The sequence below is a fragment of the Hylaeus anthracinus genome, unplaced genomic scaffold (assembly GCF_026225885.1).
Source record: "Hylaeus anthracinus isolate JK02 unplaced genomic scaffold, UHH_iyHylAnth1.0_haploid 11985, whole genome shotgun sequence".
Taxonomy (NCBI): Eukaryota; Metazoa; Arthropoda; class Insecta; order Hymenoptera; family Colletidae; genus Hylaeus; species Hylaeus anthracinus.
In genome coordinates, this window is record NW_026534333.1 from 1208930 (window position 1) to 1224312 (window position 15383).

A 15383-nucleotide genomic window follows, 5' to 3' on the forward strand; every position below is an offset into this window, starting at 1 on the left:
ACAGTCTCTCAGGATCGAAAGGATCAAGGCAACCGAAGGCACATGTGCTCCGTATTACTATACATCACCATACACGAGATCCGAGCACACGTGCCTTTGGTTATCCTAGTTCTTTGATTTCTATGCGATTAATTCCGAACGATGGCAAACGAACGAGTCCGATCGACGAACTTCGAACGATCTTCCAACCTCCCAAACACCTATAAAACCGAGCCATCCGTGTACATGTGCTCGGAGTCCAGCGACGTTCGAGCACATGTGCATCCGATTAGCTCTACCATGTTCGCGACTATGTGTCAACGTACCTTTACGCGATGTAAAGCAAGCAAACAACGACCGTAGTCGACCGCGACGCCAAGGCGCCGGCATCCTGCGCAATGTACGCGAGAGAACCAGCACGCGTTCCACCCCCTAGCCACAACCCCCATCCCCCACTGACCGCGTTGAACGTCGCAGGGGCGCAGAGCTTCTGAGTCATTCCTCGCGAAACAGCCGTCGATGTTCCGCACCGCGACGTAAATATGTATGATCCATCTAGGTGAGAAACGCGTCGTCGACCCTCTTCGCCGTTCGCCGGCGGAGGGTTTTGTTACGTACGACGCGTGGAGACGTGCGGAACTAACCCCTGACTAACGACGCGACCTCGGATTAGCGGCTAGCCGAGATACGCCGGCGAGATACATGGCTCTTGTAAATATGGATCCATGAACTAGGGGAACGCAGGTCCCGGCGGTGGGATGAATTTTTATGGCCGTGCATTGTGCAAGAAGTGGGGAGAGGGTGGCGCAGGAAGAAAACGTTGGCGGAAAATTCGCTACCTATATACCGCTCTCGAGCGAATCGACCGTCTTGATTTTGTCACTTGAAAGCGGGATTGATCGAGGGTTATAGCATCTTGAACGCTGTAAAATCGTGGAGATTCTTCGGAAACAAATTCCATTGGAATCGAATGTTTTAGAGGGTTGATGTTGTGATACGCGAAAAGGCGTTATTGGTAGGGTCTGAAATTATTTTTATTCTTTTTTTTTTTTAATATTTGCCAGTATTTAACTTCCTTCTTTAACCTTCTTGCAGTGGAATTTTATGTTTGATAAGGTTAAGGACGTATTGTGCAAAAAGGCAACGTTGGAAGTGTCTGTATCTTTTTTTTCTTCTTTTTCCAAGTATCTGCCAGTATTCATCTGGTCCTTCGATCTATCAACCTATCAATCAATCATTGTACGATATGGAAAAAGGATGCAGCGATAAGCCAATCAAACGCGTCAAGCTGGTGATGCGCGATGTGTAACAGCTTTGTCTATAAAAGTTTATCTCTCCGCTGACCTCGATTGCGATTTTTTTATTGTCGAAAAGCAATACGGTTAAATCAGTGAATATTCATGAATAATTACGCGTGTACCAATTTGTACCGAGTATAAATAACGTATCGATATAGCAATCAGAATCGATTACATTAAAAGAAGCATTCGGTATACAAGGGACGTTCGGACAAGAGCACGATGGTATAACTACTTGAAGGTATACAGGAAGATGGTACAATTCGAAGATAAACACACCTGGACGGATATTTACGCGCAGTATGTAACTAGTACATCGACCAACGATTCTAGCTGTCGATGCAACCCTCTCGGCAGTTCGAAGGAAGCATTCAACATACATAAGACAACACGAACAAGATGATGCAATTTTTTGAGTACGCACGTACCTGAGATGATATTTAAGAACAACTACGTAAGAGTAACCGATAGACTCCGTATGTCGATAGAACACTATAGCAATTTAAAAGAGCATTCATCGCACGATAGACAACGCGAAGATGATACAACCACTCGGAGATATACCTGAAGAATATGTTAAAAAGAACCGTGTAATCGATACTGTAGCTAACGACTCCAACTGTCGATTCTACTTTAAATCCGTACAGAAAGAAACGGAAACATCAGTTTATTGTGCTTCCGTATCAGGCATCGAGCCGTGATAGCGTCGAAGCTTGTTTCGGTTTAATTACCTGTCGTTTCGCCGCGCAACACCGCAATCGTGGTACGTGTCCTGCAAGCGAATTTCGTCCGCCACCTAACTTGCCGACCCAATAGCATCAGCTTTACCCTGGACCTAGCACCGCGAACCACAGAGGCTTGGGACTCGGTTGCGACGTCTCCAGAGGCGTGCGATGACCCTCGTATCGTGGAGATCGACGTTACCGTCCCCCAAGGAACGGCATCACGCGGCCAAGTATAACTCAACAAATTAGGTAGGATCCCCGGACTCGGCTCAACGTCAGAAACCTGTCATCCTAGCTGATTCTTAACCCTGGACGCTTCAGAGTTCCTTTTATCGCGAGCTTACGGCGACCAGCCATCGTCGCCGTAAACGTGGTATCTGCGGGTCAATTTTCTGCAGCTATTTCATTCGAACAAGAATGTTCTTTTTTAACAGAAATGTATAAACCAATTCCAATTCAGAGTTTATTTCTTTATCTCGTTAATTTGATTGGTGACGCTACAAATAAAATTTTAGATCGATTTACGGGACACTTTGCGTCGTCGTGGCGGCGCCGGTAGAGTTCAGACGGTTAAACAGTATGGCACTCGTTAGGTTTGTAATTGCAATGAAATATTTCCGAGTTGCGATTACGATCGTACTTTTAAGGATCTTCAGTCGTGGAAATCTTTGATCTCAAAATCTTTTTCAAACATTCTAAAAATATCCAGTTAAAATAATTCGTACCAATAGGGTAGTAATAGGGTAATTTTAAAAAAATTTAGGATTTTTACGAAAGCTCGGGTTTCTAAGTTTTTGTTGGGGCGAGAGACACGAATTCGAAGTCAATTTTGAGGGTAAAGAATTTCTACGACTGAAAAGTAAAAATACGATCGTAATCACAGAAAAGTTTGTAATTACGATCGTAATCGTAATCGTAATTACAACTCGAAAACATTTCATTGCAATCGTAATCGTTCGACACTGGTTCGGACTACGTGTCCTGAATTTTAAAGAAGATTCTTTGAACATTCTTGGAACGTTCTTTCCAAGAAAAAGTTTCAGGATTTTGATCTCTTTTTTTTTTTTTTTTTTTTGAATAGCAGTTCCTCCACGACGGATCGTAATGCGTCAACGATATCGCTTTCAACGTTCTAAAGCCTCCCTTATGAGAACGATCCACTTTTACAAGGCGGCGAGCTTACGTAACACACGTTTCGCGAGATCCTTTTGCTTCGCGTAAAAGCGTGCCGAGTTCCATTAACGGCATCCGATGAAGAAACTGCGGGAACCCCCTTTGGGAGAGTGTGGCAACCGCCTTGTTCGTGTCAGTTCACGTGTCTCAGCATGGGACCAACGATTATGCTCCTTAAAGAACGGCCGGGACAGAACGACTTCTCTTCCGACGCATTAAACACGTTGCACCTGTATGCCTATGCTATATCGATATAGCAAGTACTCTGAATCCTGAAATCAGCGTTACTTGGAACCAAATCTAAGACCAAAATCTAAACCTTCAACAATAGTTACAGAATTCGTCGGTATTTGATTTATATCATTTTCCTTCGCCTAAATTATTCGATTGCGCTAATGTCGCTAATGACTACCTAGGTACAGTTAGAACGACCCTAAACGTGCATACGTGAAGAAAGTCACTTCCGGCTGGTCGAACGCATTATCTTCATCTGTAGAAGCGTGGAAACGCTTCGTCTACGTCAGGCACCTAGTAGATCGAGAGAAGCACTCGGTGTACAATGAACAACGCGAAGAAGGTGGTACGAGTACTTGCAGAAGCGTTCACCTGGATGAACAGCTGACATTTAAGAACGACCACGTAACTAATAGTAACCACTTCGCGACTCCAAGTGTCTGTGCAACATCCTATCTGTTTGAAAGAAGCATACGACGATGATCAACTACGCGAATATAATCAATCATCTGAACCATCTATCGCTAGAATTACGAGATCTCGGAGATTATTCTTCTTTTAGAACGTGCGACAACCACCTTGTCCGTATAAGCTCACGTTTCTCGAACACCGACCGGAACGAGTTCTGTTTCTACATATTAAACTCGTTGCAATTGTGTGCCTTCCTCGTCAGCTGCGCGACACTTTCGCGATTTGCCCTCGTCGTTTACGCTGGATATTCGAGAAAAGTATCCCGCGGTGGAACAAAGTTTCCGTTTCCAAGATTCTGTTCATTCTTAATGCGTCGTTCGCCACGTGAATCTTGCGCGAGTAGATCCAGGGCTCGAACAAGGATAACTGTATAACTCGAAGGAAAACCCTGAATTAATCTCATCTTTCGCTATTGGAAGCTTCTACCACCAAGTTCTACTCGGCTTGTTCTCACCAGAGAGAATATCCTTTCTCCTATTAAACAAAACAATATTCTGGAAGATTCTGAAATATTCAATCAGAATAACTTCTGGCGAGTTGAATTCTGAATGGTTCAGAATTCGTTCTAAACATTCGAAAACCTTTGTCATACATGGATGACAGTGAACCTGTTAACAATTTATGTACCAGCCTTTCTATTCTAGCGTCTATTTGCAAGAACCGACCGACTGTATTTATCTACTCGCAATGCTCAGGTTGAGGAAAGTTGAAGTTTTATTGTACCAAGCGTACAGCACGTAGAGGTTACGTGTACTACGTACAGCAATATTAGTCTAAATTAATGAAGGAAAGTTACGTTTCGATCGGTGAACGCATCGGTCGAGTAGTCGATGCGTTCAACGTTTTTCTTGGCGATATGCTCGTCTCGTTTCCTCTTTTGAACATTTTCCAGGAAGGAAACGAGACGAACACGTCAGCGAACTTCGGATTTATTCGAAGCATAGAGTTTTACCCATCGCTACTTTTTGGAAGTAGTCAGAACAGTCGTGCCGTATGGTGTACGTACGTGTATCGTCAGCTTTCTTCTATACCCTTTTCGATTTTATATCATTAATTACGAATCCTCCATTAATATATGCTAACGCGAACAATCCTTTTCTGAGTTACAAGCTGTTTCTAGACAGACTAGAAAATAAAGCGTTGAAACATTCTCGAAGAAACTTCGATTCGATTTGCATCTGATGCGAGAAGTCGGAGGTTTCTCTCTCTCTCTCTCTCTTGGCAACTGATCCCCGCCAAAGATGTCCTTGTTTTTCAGCTGAAATGTTCCCCGAGGAACGTTTAAGGTCCTGGTAGACGATCAATCGTATCGGCATTCGTCGTTGCATATTTTTGTCGTGAACGTGCCAGTACAAAAACTTGTTGAACGAAATCGATTCCGTAGACGTCTGTCTACTCACCTCCATCGATCGAACATTACGAGATCGCGCGCTCGGAGGATGGCTTAAGAGGCAAAACGAATTACCCCGGGCACTGGACAGATCGCGATATACAGCCTATCAGTCCAAGGATTACGTAACTATGTCCGACAGGTCGGGAACCTTTTCTTAATGACTCGACATCCACGTTGCGAGAAATGAGAGTAGAAAGTAGTTGCTTGGTAAACGTCTTGTAACGACAGAGAATCGATATTAAAAACGAAAGAGACGTATTGTGCAAATCGATCCATTCTTTTGGTGCTTGTACCGTAGCGGTCTTTGACGCGCGGCTAGTATCCTTGACAAGTATAAGAGTGCAAGAGAGGAAAAAGAAGTATTCGATTCATTGATCACGTTTTATGTATTTAAAATCGTACAGCGTTATAAAAGAATGAACGATTGAATGGAATGTACAGCATGTTTACGCTTCGTCGGTACCTTTCACTGTTCCCGTCACGGCTTCGTTGCGTGGAATCGCAATGTCCTTGGAATTAAAATCTTAAACGCGAAGGTGCGGTTGTTAACGTTACTCCAAAGTTCCGTTCGCTAGCAAATATCGCTGCGATGCTTACGAAACTATCGCTGATGAACATCGGCCACTAATCCCGACCAGTAAGTCGCGTACTCCTTCAGGATGGTGCCACTGTAACGAAAGAAACGGTCGGAGGAATTATTCTTCTTTTCTTTAACGATTGGTATTAGCGTCGAGAAATTTTCGTTAACTATTCGTTGGATTTTCGAGAACTTCTTACTAGAAAAATTAATTCACCGAAACAGTTGATGTATTGTTAAATAGGATCGAAGGAATCTCAAGAAGATAAATATAAGCCAGTTAAACCTTTTATAAAATACGACGAATTTAATGAAAAATGAAGTACTCCCACAACTTGGTATCGGAAAGGTTAATAAGACGAATAAGGGAAAAACGCGAATAAAAATATAAATAGGATGAGGTTCCTCTGACAACGAAGTAGAACCAACAGCATCGGACGTATCTCTTTGAGTTTAAGCTTGGATCTTGATACGTGGACGGCCATTGTATTCCGTAAAGATCCGATTCTACTTTTTGTATAGCACTATTGATTCGGTATGGCTTTGATGTGCATAGAACTTGCATGTCATCGGCACACGTATGCGCCGAGCGGTGATTACAAACGTAAATGGGGTCGCTAACACAGATATTAAATAACGAATGCCCAAGGACAAAACTTCGAGGATCTCTGCGCGTGACAGGCCTCAATGATAATTGTAAATCATTAGAATTGATCGGGACGCGTGGGACGGATGTGTCGTGCAAGCAACGTTTTCTAAATCCTAGTTCCTCCCACGATATTAGTAAAATAAACAAATTGTACGTGGTGCCCAATAATATTTTATTATCGAATTAATTGAAACGCTCGATACGTTCAATTTCAAACTGAATTGTTCGGTGGTAACGAAAAACCAATCCCGTGGATATCGTTCAATGAAAGCACTGCTATAGGCGTGTTAATTTGTTTTGTTTCGAAAAGATTCATTTCCAAACGATTTTCGAACTCGAGCTTGCGCCCAGTGATTTATTAAATTTCGTTCATTTTTACTCGATTTTCTTCAGTTCTTTTAGGTTTATTTATACCTACATTCGATTATTTCGTGAAATAAACGCACCATATTACTTCTCAAACGATCGATTATTCAGGATTCAGCCGAACATCCGAATTTTTAACGAAACGAGTAAACCATGGAACTGGATGGTGCCTCCGCGGTCTCTAACCGTGTTTATCTTTCTTTGTTTTTATTTTCTAGTAAACAATTTGCATCGTTGTCGTCAGAGGTCTGGCGAGCAATTTTCAGAGGTATTGCGAAACACGCGACACAGATACGGGACAAAAAAGAAATTCAGAGGCACGTTTCGAGCGACGTTTCGCCAGATGGTTGAAAAAGTTCCACCGCATCCATCGTGATTCAACGCCGGTATTTCGAGTTTAGGATCGAGAGCCCGCTGCAGGAGCAACTCGCCCGGTACCTTTCAACTCGGCATGCGAACTTTCTGACCTATAATGTTCTCTGGAAATTCGCTGGCTTGTCAGCAAGCCGCCCGTGTACGCGTTCATTCGCGTGCGATCGCGCGGCGGCGCCAATTATTTCCCACTGACCAACGCTCTGCAATTAGTCTCATTGCGTTTTCCTCGTATCGAAGTGGAAATCCTTCGTTCTTATCGAGCACGCAGGAGCACACGGGGTGAGGCCTCGACGGGTACAACAATCGTGGACATGCGAGGAAAGGAAAAGAACGCGATGGGGCACAATTTTCCGAATGAATTATGGATGACGAACTATTATTTCAGACACTCGATCGCTGGCCACTGTGGTTGGGACATTTCTATTCGGCAATTTGCTGCTATCTGAAAACATGCAAGGGTTTCCTAAAATCCGCTACGCGATGTGGACAAATTTGTATCGAACTCAATCGTTGAGGAAGTGAAACGAGAGAAATTAGTTGCGTAACGAAATGAGCCGAGACGAAGTTTGTGTTTTCTTTCGAAATATAATCTTGACTCTAGCACTCGTAGTTTCCATACATGAATTTTAACTTTGGAATGTCCGATTCCATAAATAACGTCAACTTTAATATCGCCTCTTTCAGAAATAGCTTCAATCGTAATGGTCATTCGTTTTAACAATTTCAAATTCGACACTTGTACTTTCATACGTAACTTCGACCAGGACATTCCTATCGAGTACTATCAGCTTGGGCATTTAGGCATAGAGCACCTGCGCTTATTCTGTAGGCTGGCGACGAACTGAGTTTGCAAGGTAACCAAACTGGTGGCTAGAACCCTACAGTGGTCTTGAGTGGCCAGTTGATTTTGCTCCGACTATACTATCTCGAGGGTGTGCGCACACTTAACCTGATATAGAGAAAGAGTGGTAATTGAGATAAGACACAATGGCGGCAAGCTAGACACTCTCTATAGGCATTCCCAAGAAGACAAGGGGAGGACACGACCTGGACGAGTGCCTTTTAGGTTTTTAAATGAAATTTGGATTAAAATGTGGGCTTTTTTTCGGATAAATCTCGTCTGAAAAAAAAAGAGCCTTATCCCAAGAAGACAAGGGGAGGACACGACCTGGACGAGTGCCTTTTAGGTTTTTAAATGAAATTTGGATTAAAATGTGGGCTTTTCTTCGGATAAATCTCGTCTGAAAAAAAAAGAGCCTTATCCTTAATTAGACATCTGGTGAAACGCTATTTGTTTATTTTCTACTCTTCCATATTTGTACAACTAGCGTTACTCTTCTGTCACGGATACTTCTAACCCAGCCAATTTAATCCTAGTAAAATAAATATCAAAAGAATGTTTGTTAGGATCAAATTGAGTGGATCGTCTGCGACAGAAGAGGAATGCTAGTTGTACAATATATGGAGAAGAAAACACGAAAAGAAGAAAATAAATAGAAGTATTTTCTGCAAGAGTCAAACTCGGTACAAAGTCTGCCGAGGGTTGGCTAACTCAAAGAAGAACAAGGGAAGACCGAGGGAAATTTCACTTCGCCCAATAACACGCCATGAAAGTTTCATGATGAAACGCACGGTCAAACACGGTTTTGCGGCGACAGAGACTTTTAGTGGCCTGTTGGTTTCAATTTGAGCACAGCAAAGACAAACTTTATCTACGGTATCCACGCGTGGTGCAAAATGTCATTACTTAGAAGGTGCGGTTGGTAATTGCTGCTCCGGCTCGAGCTTGTCTTTAATTATCCCTTTTCAATTCGTCTGTGGGTGCGATGCAGGTTTGTCGTATTTTGTAAGAGGGCAGGTGCATGCTCGTGATTAAGCCCTAATGATTGCGCGTTATTGCATATGAATTCGCGGAACCATTTCCTGCACGATGTTGCACAATGTGTCATTGATCTGGCCTTTCGGCTTACAGGGCTGCGTAATTACTTGATACGCGACACGTGCGAATCGTTACCATGATTTCCCTATTTTTAAGGGGATAAGGAAACGCGCACTACAAGCTCAGATCAAAAAAATTCCTGCATTCCAAGTATTACATTTAAATGCACGTTCAGAAGAGAATATCGCGAACTATCAATTATCTATTTATAGCATAATATTTTTAAAAATCATAGAAATTCGGTTCATTATTAAAATTTATTTTACACCGAAGTGTTGCGACTTTAAACACGCCTTATATTCTGGGAAGCCTGAAGGGCACAATTTATTATTCATTTTTAATTTACTTTTTTCAACACTTTACGACAAAGAGGAAAATAATTCTCTGAAATTACTGAACAAATCCGGAGATTATCTCCTACATACGAACAAACAAACCTTACCTCTTTATAATATTAGTGTAGAAGTATAGATGTAGATATAGTACAGATAAAACACTGGATCGGTGAAAATAAATTCAGTCATTGTTTCCCACGTAAGCGATTAATTATATAAAATACGATCGTAAAAGTGAAGAATGCACGGAACGATTCAAATCTCGAGGATCTTCATCTTAGCCAGAGGAAAGAAATTGCACTCACGTAAAATAGACGCGGCCGCGTGAGTTCGGTGGTGCATTCCAAATAAGTGTCGCGAACAGTTTCGAATTTGGATCAGCGTGCGTCACCGCACTGCATTCAGGATGGGTAGTCGTGTTCTCCGTTTGGGCCCAGGAACCGATCCAACTATCCGTATCGGGATCACGTGCCTGAAGGAAGAATCCCTTGAACCTCGAGCCGCTGATTGTCACTGAAAACAAAGAAAAACAATGTCGGCTTCGTTAACCGGGAAAAACTCTCTCTTTCCCATTTTGAACAGCCCACAGAAACACGTATGTTTAATTAAACCATTCGCCATATGTGATACTTTATGGAACGTTAAATATTGTGCTTTATATATTTAATTCATTTTCAAGATCATCGTTGTATCTTCAATACTCTATATTGATTTCTCTTCGCTTCTTTGGTCGACGAACAGGCGCAGAGATTGTTAAGTGGAATTAAAAATATCTACCCCGTACTTGATACGTTGTGAAATATTAAATACTCTACTTTCTACTCTATTTAGTATTCTAATTTTAAAAGTGTTTTCGTTGTTGCAGAACTATGGAATTATGTTTGGGAATACTTAAACGAAGATTACACAGGGAGAGGAATATCGAATACCGGAAGAGGATAGAGGCTAGAGGAAATTGGTCGCTGCATAAAGGGAAGCTGAAACTAATACGAACAACAACAAGTTTCTTGTCATAAGTAAAGTTTCTTCGTAAAGTCGCAGCTTTTGAATAATGTCCCCTATGCTTTCGGATAACTCGTCCCATCGACGATTTAACTTTGCTGTAGAAGTTCATTTCCAGCGGTTTTATGGGATTAAAAAATTGTCAGAGGGAACGATTATTTTTAATTAATGTGTAAAAGTTATGCTCTATTGTACTCGGCCGTTGAGTCTAACTTTAACTTATTTAAACGCAATAAAATTTCCTGTTCACCTTGACCTTCTTCGCAACTTTCGAGAACACGAGAGTTCCCCGTTTAATGAAAATTTATCGAACAATAACTTCAGGGAACGGATTACATTTTACTGTTAATTTCTTGGAAACAGTAAATGTCTCTTGAAACACGCTAAAATATCTCTCGTAATTCAAGAGTTGTACGGACAAAGTAGGTGACCCTGGGACAATAATAAAATAATATTTTATATATTATGTAATACAAAATCTATTTGTTTACTGTATATACATATATGTGTATATATATAAATGTAAATATATATATTCTAATTTTAAAAATCTACTTTCTGTATTTAGTATTCTAATTTTAAAAGTGTTTTCGTTGTTGCAGAACTATGGTATTATGTTTGGGGATACTTAAACGAAGATTACACAGGGAGAGGAATTTATATATATATATATATATATATATATAACTTGTAGTCGTCGTTATAATTCCGTCTTTTAATCATTTAATCGATCAACGTTTCTGCTGAAATTAGCAAACGAAATTTTAATTCCTGTCGCGTAACACGTCGCTCCGAATCGTTTATCATCTCTATTAATTTATAGAAAGTCTTCGTTTATTCTTTACCAAATACAATCGGTCCGAGTTCCTCGCGTGGCGGTCAAGGCCCTTCAACCTCGCGATGTCACGGCCACTTCTAATTGCGCGCTTTTGTACTTGTAACAAGGGAAGTCCCGCGACGCAGTGGCTACGGATTTTTAAATAGATTTTTCTTGGAACAATTTCCTTCAGATTCGATACAAAGTTTTCTTTATAAATCATCCGACGTTTCTTTCTTGAATCTTTTGTCACGCTATCGCAAAGCGTACGAAAAGATTTCCTTATTAATAATCTGTCCAGAGAACACCCATCGGTAATTGCTAATTTCCTGGAAATTCAATGTTCGTTTCCGGCAACAATCGCTCGATAAAATAACTCTAGTTTCGACCGCGTATAAAATATTCTAGAAATGTAACGTATCGAAATTTTCGTGGAAAATTAGAATCAGTGTTACAAAGTGTTTGCGCGTTTTCTTTCTTTGCATCGTAATTTTCGATCGATCCGCGGCATTAGAGTCAGCGTACAAAGGCGTCGACCTACAAAGAACAAGCAGGTGAGCGTACTTCGATCCATTTTCTTTCTCCGGTGATACGGCGTTTTCCCGTAATACACATTTAATTTACGAAATATCTATTTAATTTATTAACGCGTCAGAGACTTTTCATATAGAAGATAGCGTATATAATAATATCGATAACGTAGATAGATATTTATAGAAAGAAACGTAACGTGGCTTTCTATAAATTAAAACTTACAGGCCTTAAGAATTCTTCTTCTTTTTTTTTTCAAGTACGAGAATATTTTTTTGGGAGCCTTAAAAATTCTTCTCCTCGAGAAAAGAGTATTCTTTGGAGGTCTCAAGAATCCTTTTCTTCGCGGTAAAAAAGTAATTCTCGCGTTAAAGTTATCCTTCTAAAAGAATATCGCAACAATTTCTAACGTTCGTGGAAGAGTTAAGGAGGCCCTCAGGGGCTGTAGCTATGTTTTATTGTAGCTACAGTACGGGTTTAGCGATCCCGAGGTACCCGAGCTACGGGAGGGGCCAGTGTGGTCCCAAACAGGCCACTGGCATCTCCATTAGGAGATACATCAATTATAAAGAGGACTTTAGATATACATACAATGGGTATAGAATGTATTCGTACACCGATCAATTTCCCAAAAATACTTTTGTGTGAAATTGTAGTTTCTTAACTTCATTTTTTATAATCAACGATATTTTACATATCGTCGGAAGTCTCTAAGATAGATATAGTCCAAACAACATTTACCAGTTAATGTAATTCTATTCTAGAGATTTCCGAGAATATGTAGAATGTCATCATTTATAACAAATAAGTTAATAAATTACGATTTTACGTAGTTTTTTTTTTTTTTTTGGAAATTGATCGATGTACGAATACTTTCTACACCCACTGTATAAGCAAATGCAAGTAACGTAAAGCAAGGCTCGAACGAATGTAATGAACGAACAACTATAAAACTGGTATACCAGGTGTTATAGTCAAGTTACGCGACTTCGCACCCTTATAAATAAAACTCGCTCGATACCGCTAGCGTGTCATTCAAAATGTTTTCAATACAACGCAACACTATTGTGTTGCAACGCGATATTGGAAACGTAACTACGATATACCGTGACGTATCAGATGGGTCAGAAATGACCCAAGTCCGACGTACTCGCAATTAAAAACATTCTTTCGCCAACCAATACTCGGGTAGAGCGAACGAGTGTTCCGTGGCCGGGGAATTATCCTCCATACTTTGTTCCGAAATTAGCGGTGTGACGGTAGCATGATGAATCCGAAAAAGACGGGACACGTCCGAGGCCAACGGTGGAACAATCGATCCAATCAACGCGGATAACCGTGGAACACGGAACCGCGTCTAAACGTTAACAATCGGCGCATTCTGCGGTTCGCAGGCCGGTTCTGCATGTTCAATCGTCGGAATAATAGCGCCAACCCAGAACCACCGACGAAAAAGAATTCGTTTCTCTGCGTAGATCTCGTCCCCGATCCCTCCCCGGGCACCGATGAGCACGGTGTTCGCGCAGTTACGTGCCCGAAATTCTCCGTTATTTATCGAAGCATGCTATCGCGTTAGTTCGAGCTTGGCTCGGTTACGCAAACTTCCTCTCGTGTACGCTTATCGCCGATTTATACGGAAAAACGCTTCCTTGGAAACGCTTCCTTGGAAACCGCGCGAATAAGAAAATTTAGCGAGTCGTTGAATCGAATTCGTTTATTTCGATACAAAATAACAAAAATAGAATAAAAGACGAATATATAGAAGCATATCGGAGCGTTCAACGTATCCTTTTTTACCGCTTATTTTAATCGAAGATAAACTTAAGAAGGTATCTAATATATTCCATGTGTAAAAAGTAATTGAAAAATCTTGCACCGTTTTACAAACCGACGCTTCGTTACCTAGATGTAAGCAGTTCGAACTGACATGACTCTCGACACGCGCCATTTTGGTCCCAGTCAGGTGTTCCCGTACATCCACGTGTAACTTTTCATATCTGAACAACGAAGCGTCGACTTGCAAAATGTAAAAGATCTTTCGATTCGTATTGTCGCGAGAAGTATTCCACAAATTTTTATAACACTTAACGACTTACGTATTTGTTAGTTTAGAATTAAAATTAATTTTCCACGGTTTGATATACGTGGCCTTTCGCTACCAAAAGTTTTCCAAAGGTTGAGATAAAGTAAAGGTCGTTAATACTTGGGCGTCTTTGTTACGTAATAAAGTATTCCGTTAAATGTCCAGGTGTTAATTGCGCGATTTAAGTAGTTGAACGTACCAGTTATCTGGGATCCAGGACCATAGTGAGACGACGAAGCCGTGAACTTATAGGGGCTCTTTTCTGGGGGCTGTGACCTTGCTTGACCGTGATTCGGCTCGTTAGCACGACCTGGTTTCACGCAAGTGTCCACCGGTGCTCCATCGGGGAAACTATACGCGAAAAATGCCGAAGAAGCCACCACGAGGATGCTAATCGCTATGTTTCTCATAGTCAGGCTCATCCCGAGCGACCTCCTACCTACGTGACCTTTTGCGTGATAGTAGGAATTAATTTCGAGGCTTAAATTAGGAGACGTCGTCAATTAGTTCGAATTTATTTGGTCGTTACACGAATCTTCGCGAACTATATTATGCAAATTTTCCGGTCCATTTGGTGATATACAGTAGTGTAAAAAATAGTCTATCGATTTTTTAAGTAAGCCTAAATAAAATTATCGATACCTTTCAGTTAGAAATAGCTGCAAGAAAAATTCATGTTAGACGTACTTCCGTTGTTTGAATTTCATGAAGTGAAGCATACCGCTTAGACTCCTTTGCACTTTTGGAAATCTCCTTATAGAATCAAAATTTCGAACGAGTAACACCAATCATGATAAAATTTTAAATAAAAACTGAGGATGAAGTAAGATTAATTCTTCTGTATTTCCTCCATAAAATCAAATAATTGATAATTCCCTCGCGAAGTGAATGTTGTCTGAAAGGAAAACCTGATTCGTTCAAAGTCGAAACAATTAAACGTTAGACGTCCTTCGACTCGTTCGTCGAGATTAATTTCGGAAAAATTAAATTCTTTGAGAAAATATTGAAAGTGTAGTCTCGTCTCTGGTCCCCGATAATTAAATGATTCGATCCCGTTTCTTTGACGCTTCGCGAAAAGCACTTACTATAATTAAATGAAACTCGATAGCAGGAGGACTGAATTCGAAGCTATCGTCCACGAGGCAGAACAGTCCGAAAGAAACTGCACAGGCCGATCTCCTGAAAACAAGTCAGACGCGGTAGATCCCACCATGGGTTCATAACCGGCAAGTCCAATTCACTTTTGTTAATTGTCACTTTCACCACGATCCAATGTCCCTTCGGTCGATGTTATAACCGACTGTGTGCCGTGCTTCAATTTATGTCAATTCTGCTGAGTTTCCACGGTTTCTTTTCCTCGAGACTTCACTTCGCCAATTTTCTAAATTATAATTCGAACATAATTGGAGTACCGCAGAGAAGAGTATTATTGATTT

General features: G+C 41.0%; 1 protein-coding gene across 3 annotated transcripts; it reads right to left on the bottom strand.

Moving 5' to 3' along the window:
* Window positions 1-5649: 5649 nt before the first annotated feature.
* On the bottom strand, window positions 5650-15280 carry LOC128887037 (putative defense protein 3). Of its 3 annotated transcripts, none has more exons than XM_054142468.1 (4): window positions 15033-15280; window positions 14147-14606; window positions 9820-10027; window positions 5650-5941 (listed from the first exon to the last, which is right to left on the bottom strand). In XM_054142468.1, exons 2-4 carry the CDS (start codon window positions 14367-14369, stop codon window positions 5875-5877), a joined length of 498 nt encoding a protein of 165 aa, XP_053998443.1. In that variant the 5' UTR covers window positions 14370-14606; window positions 15033-15280; the 3' UTR covers window positions 5650-5874. The 3 variants fall into 3 exon arrangements, with proteins under 3 accessions (XP_053998443.1, XP_053998441.1, XP_053998442.1); XM_054142466.1 differs by having other exon boundaries at window positions 14147-14395; window positions 15033-15279; XM_054142467.1 differs by lacking the exon at window positions 15033-15280 and having other exon boundaries at window positions 14147-14995.
* Between the last annotated feature and the right edge of the window lie 103 nt (window positions 15281-15383).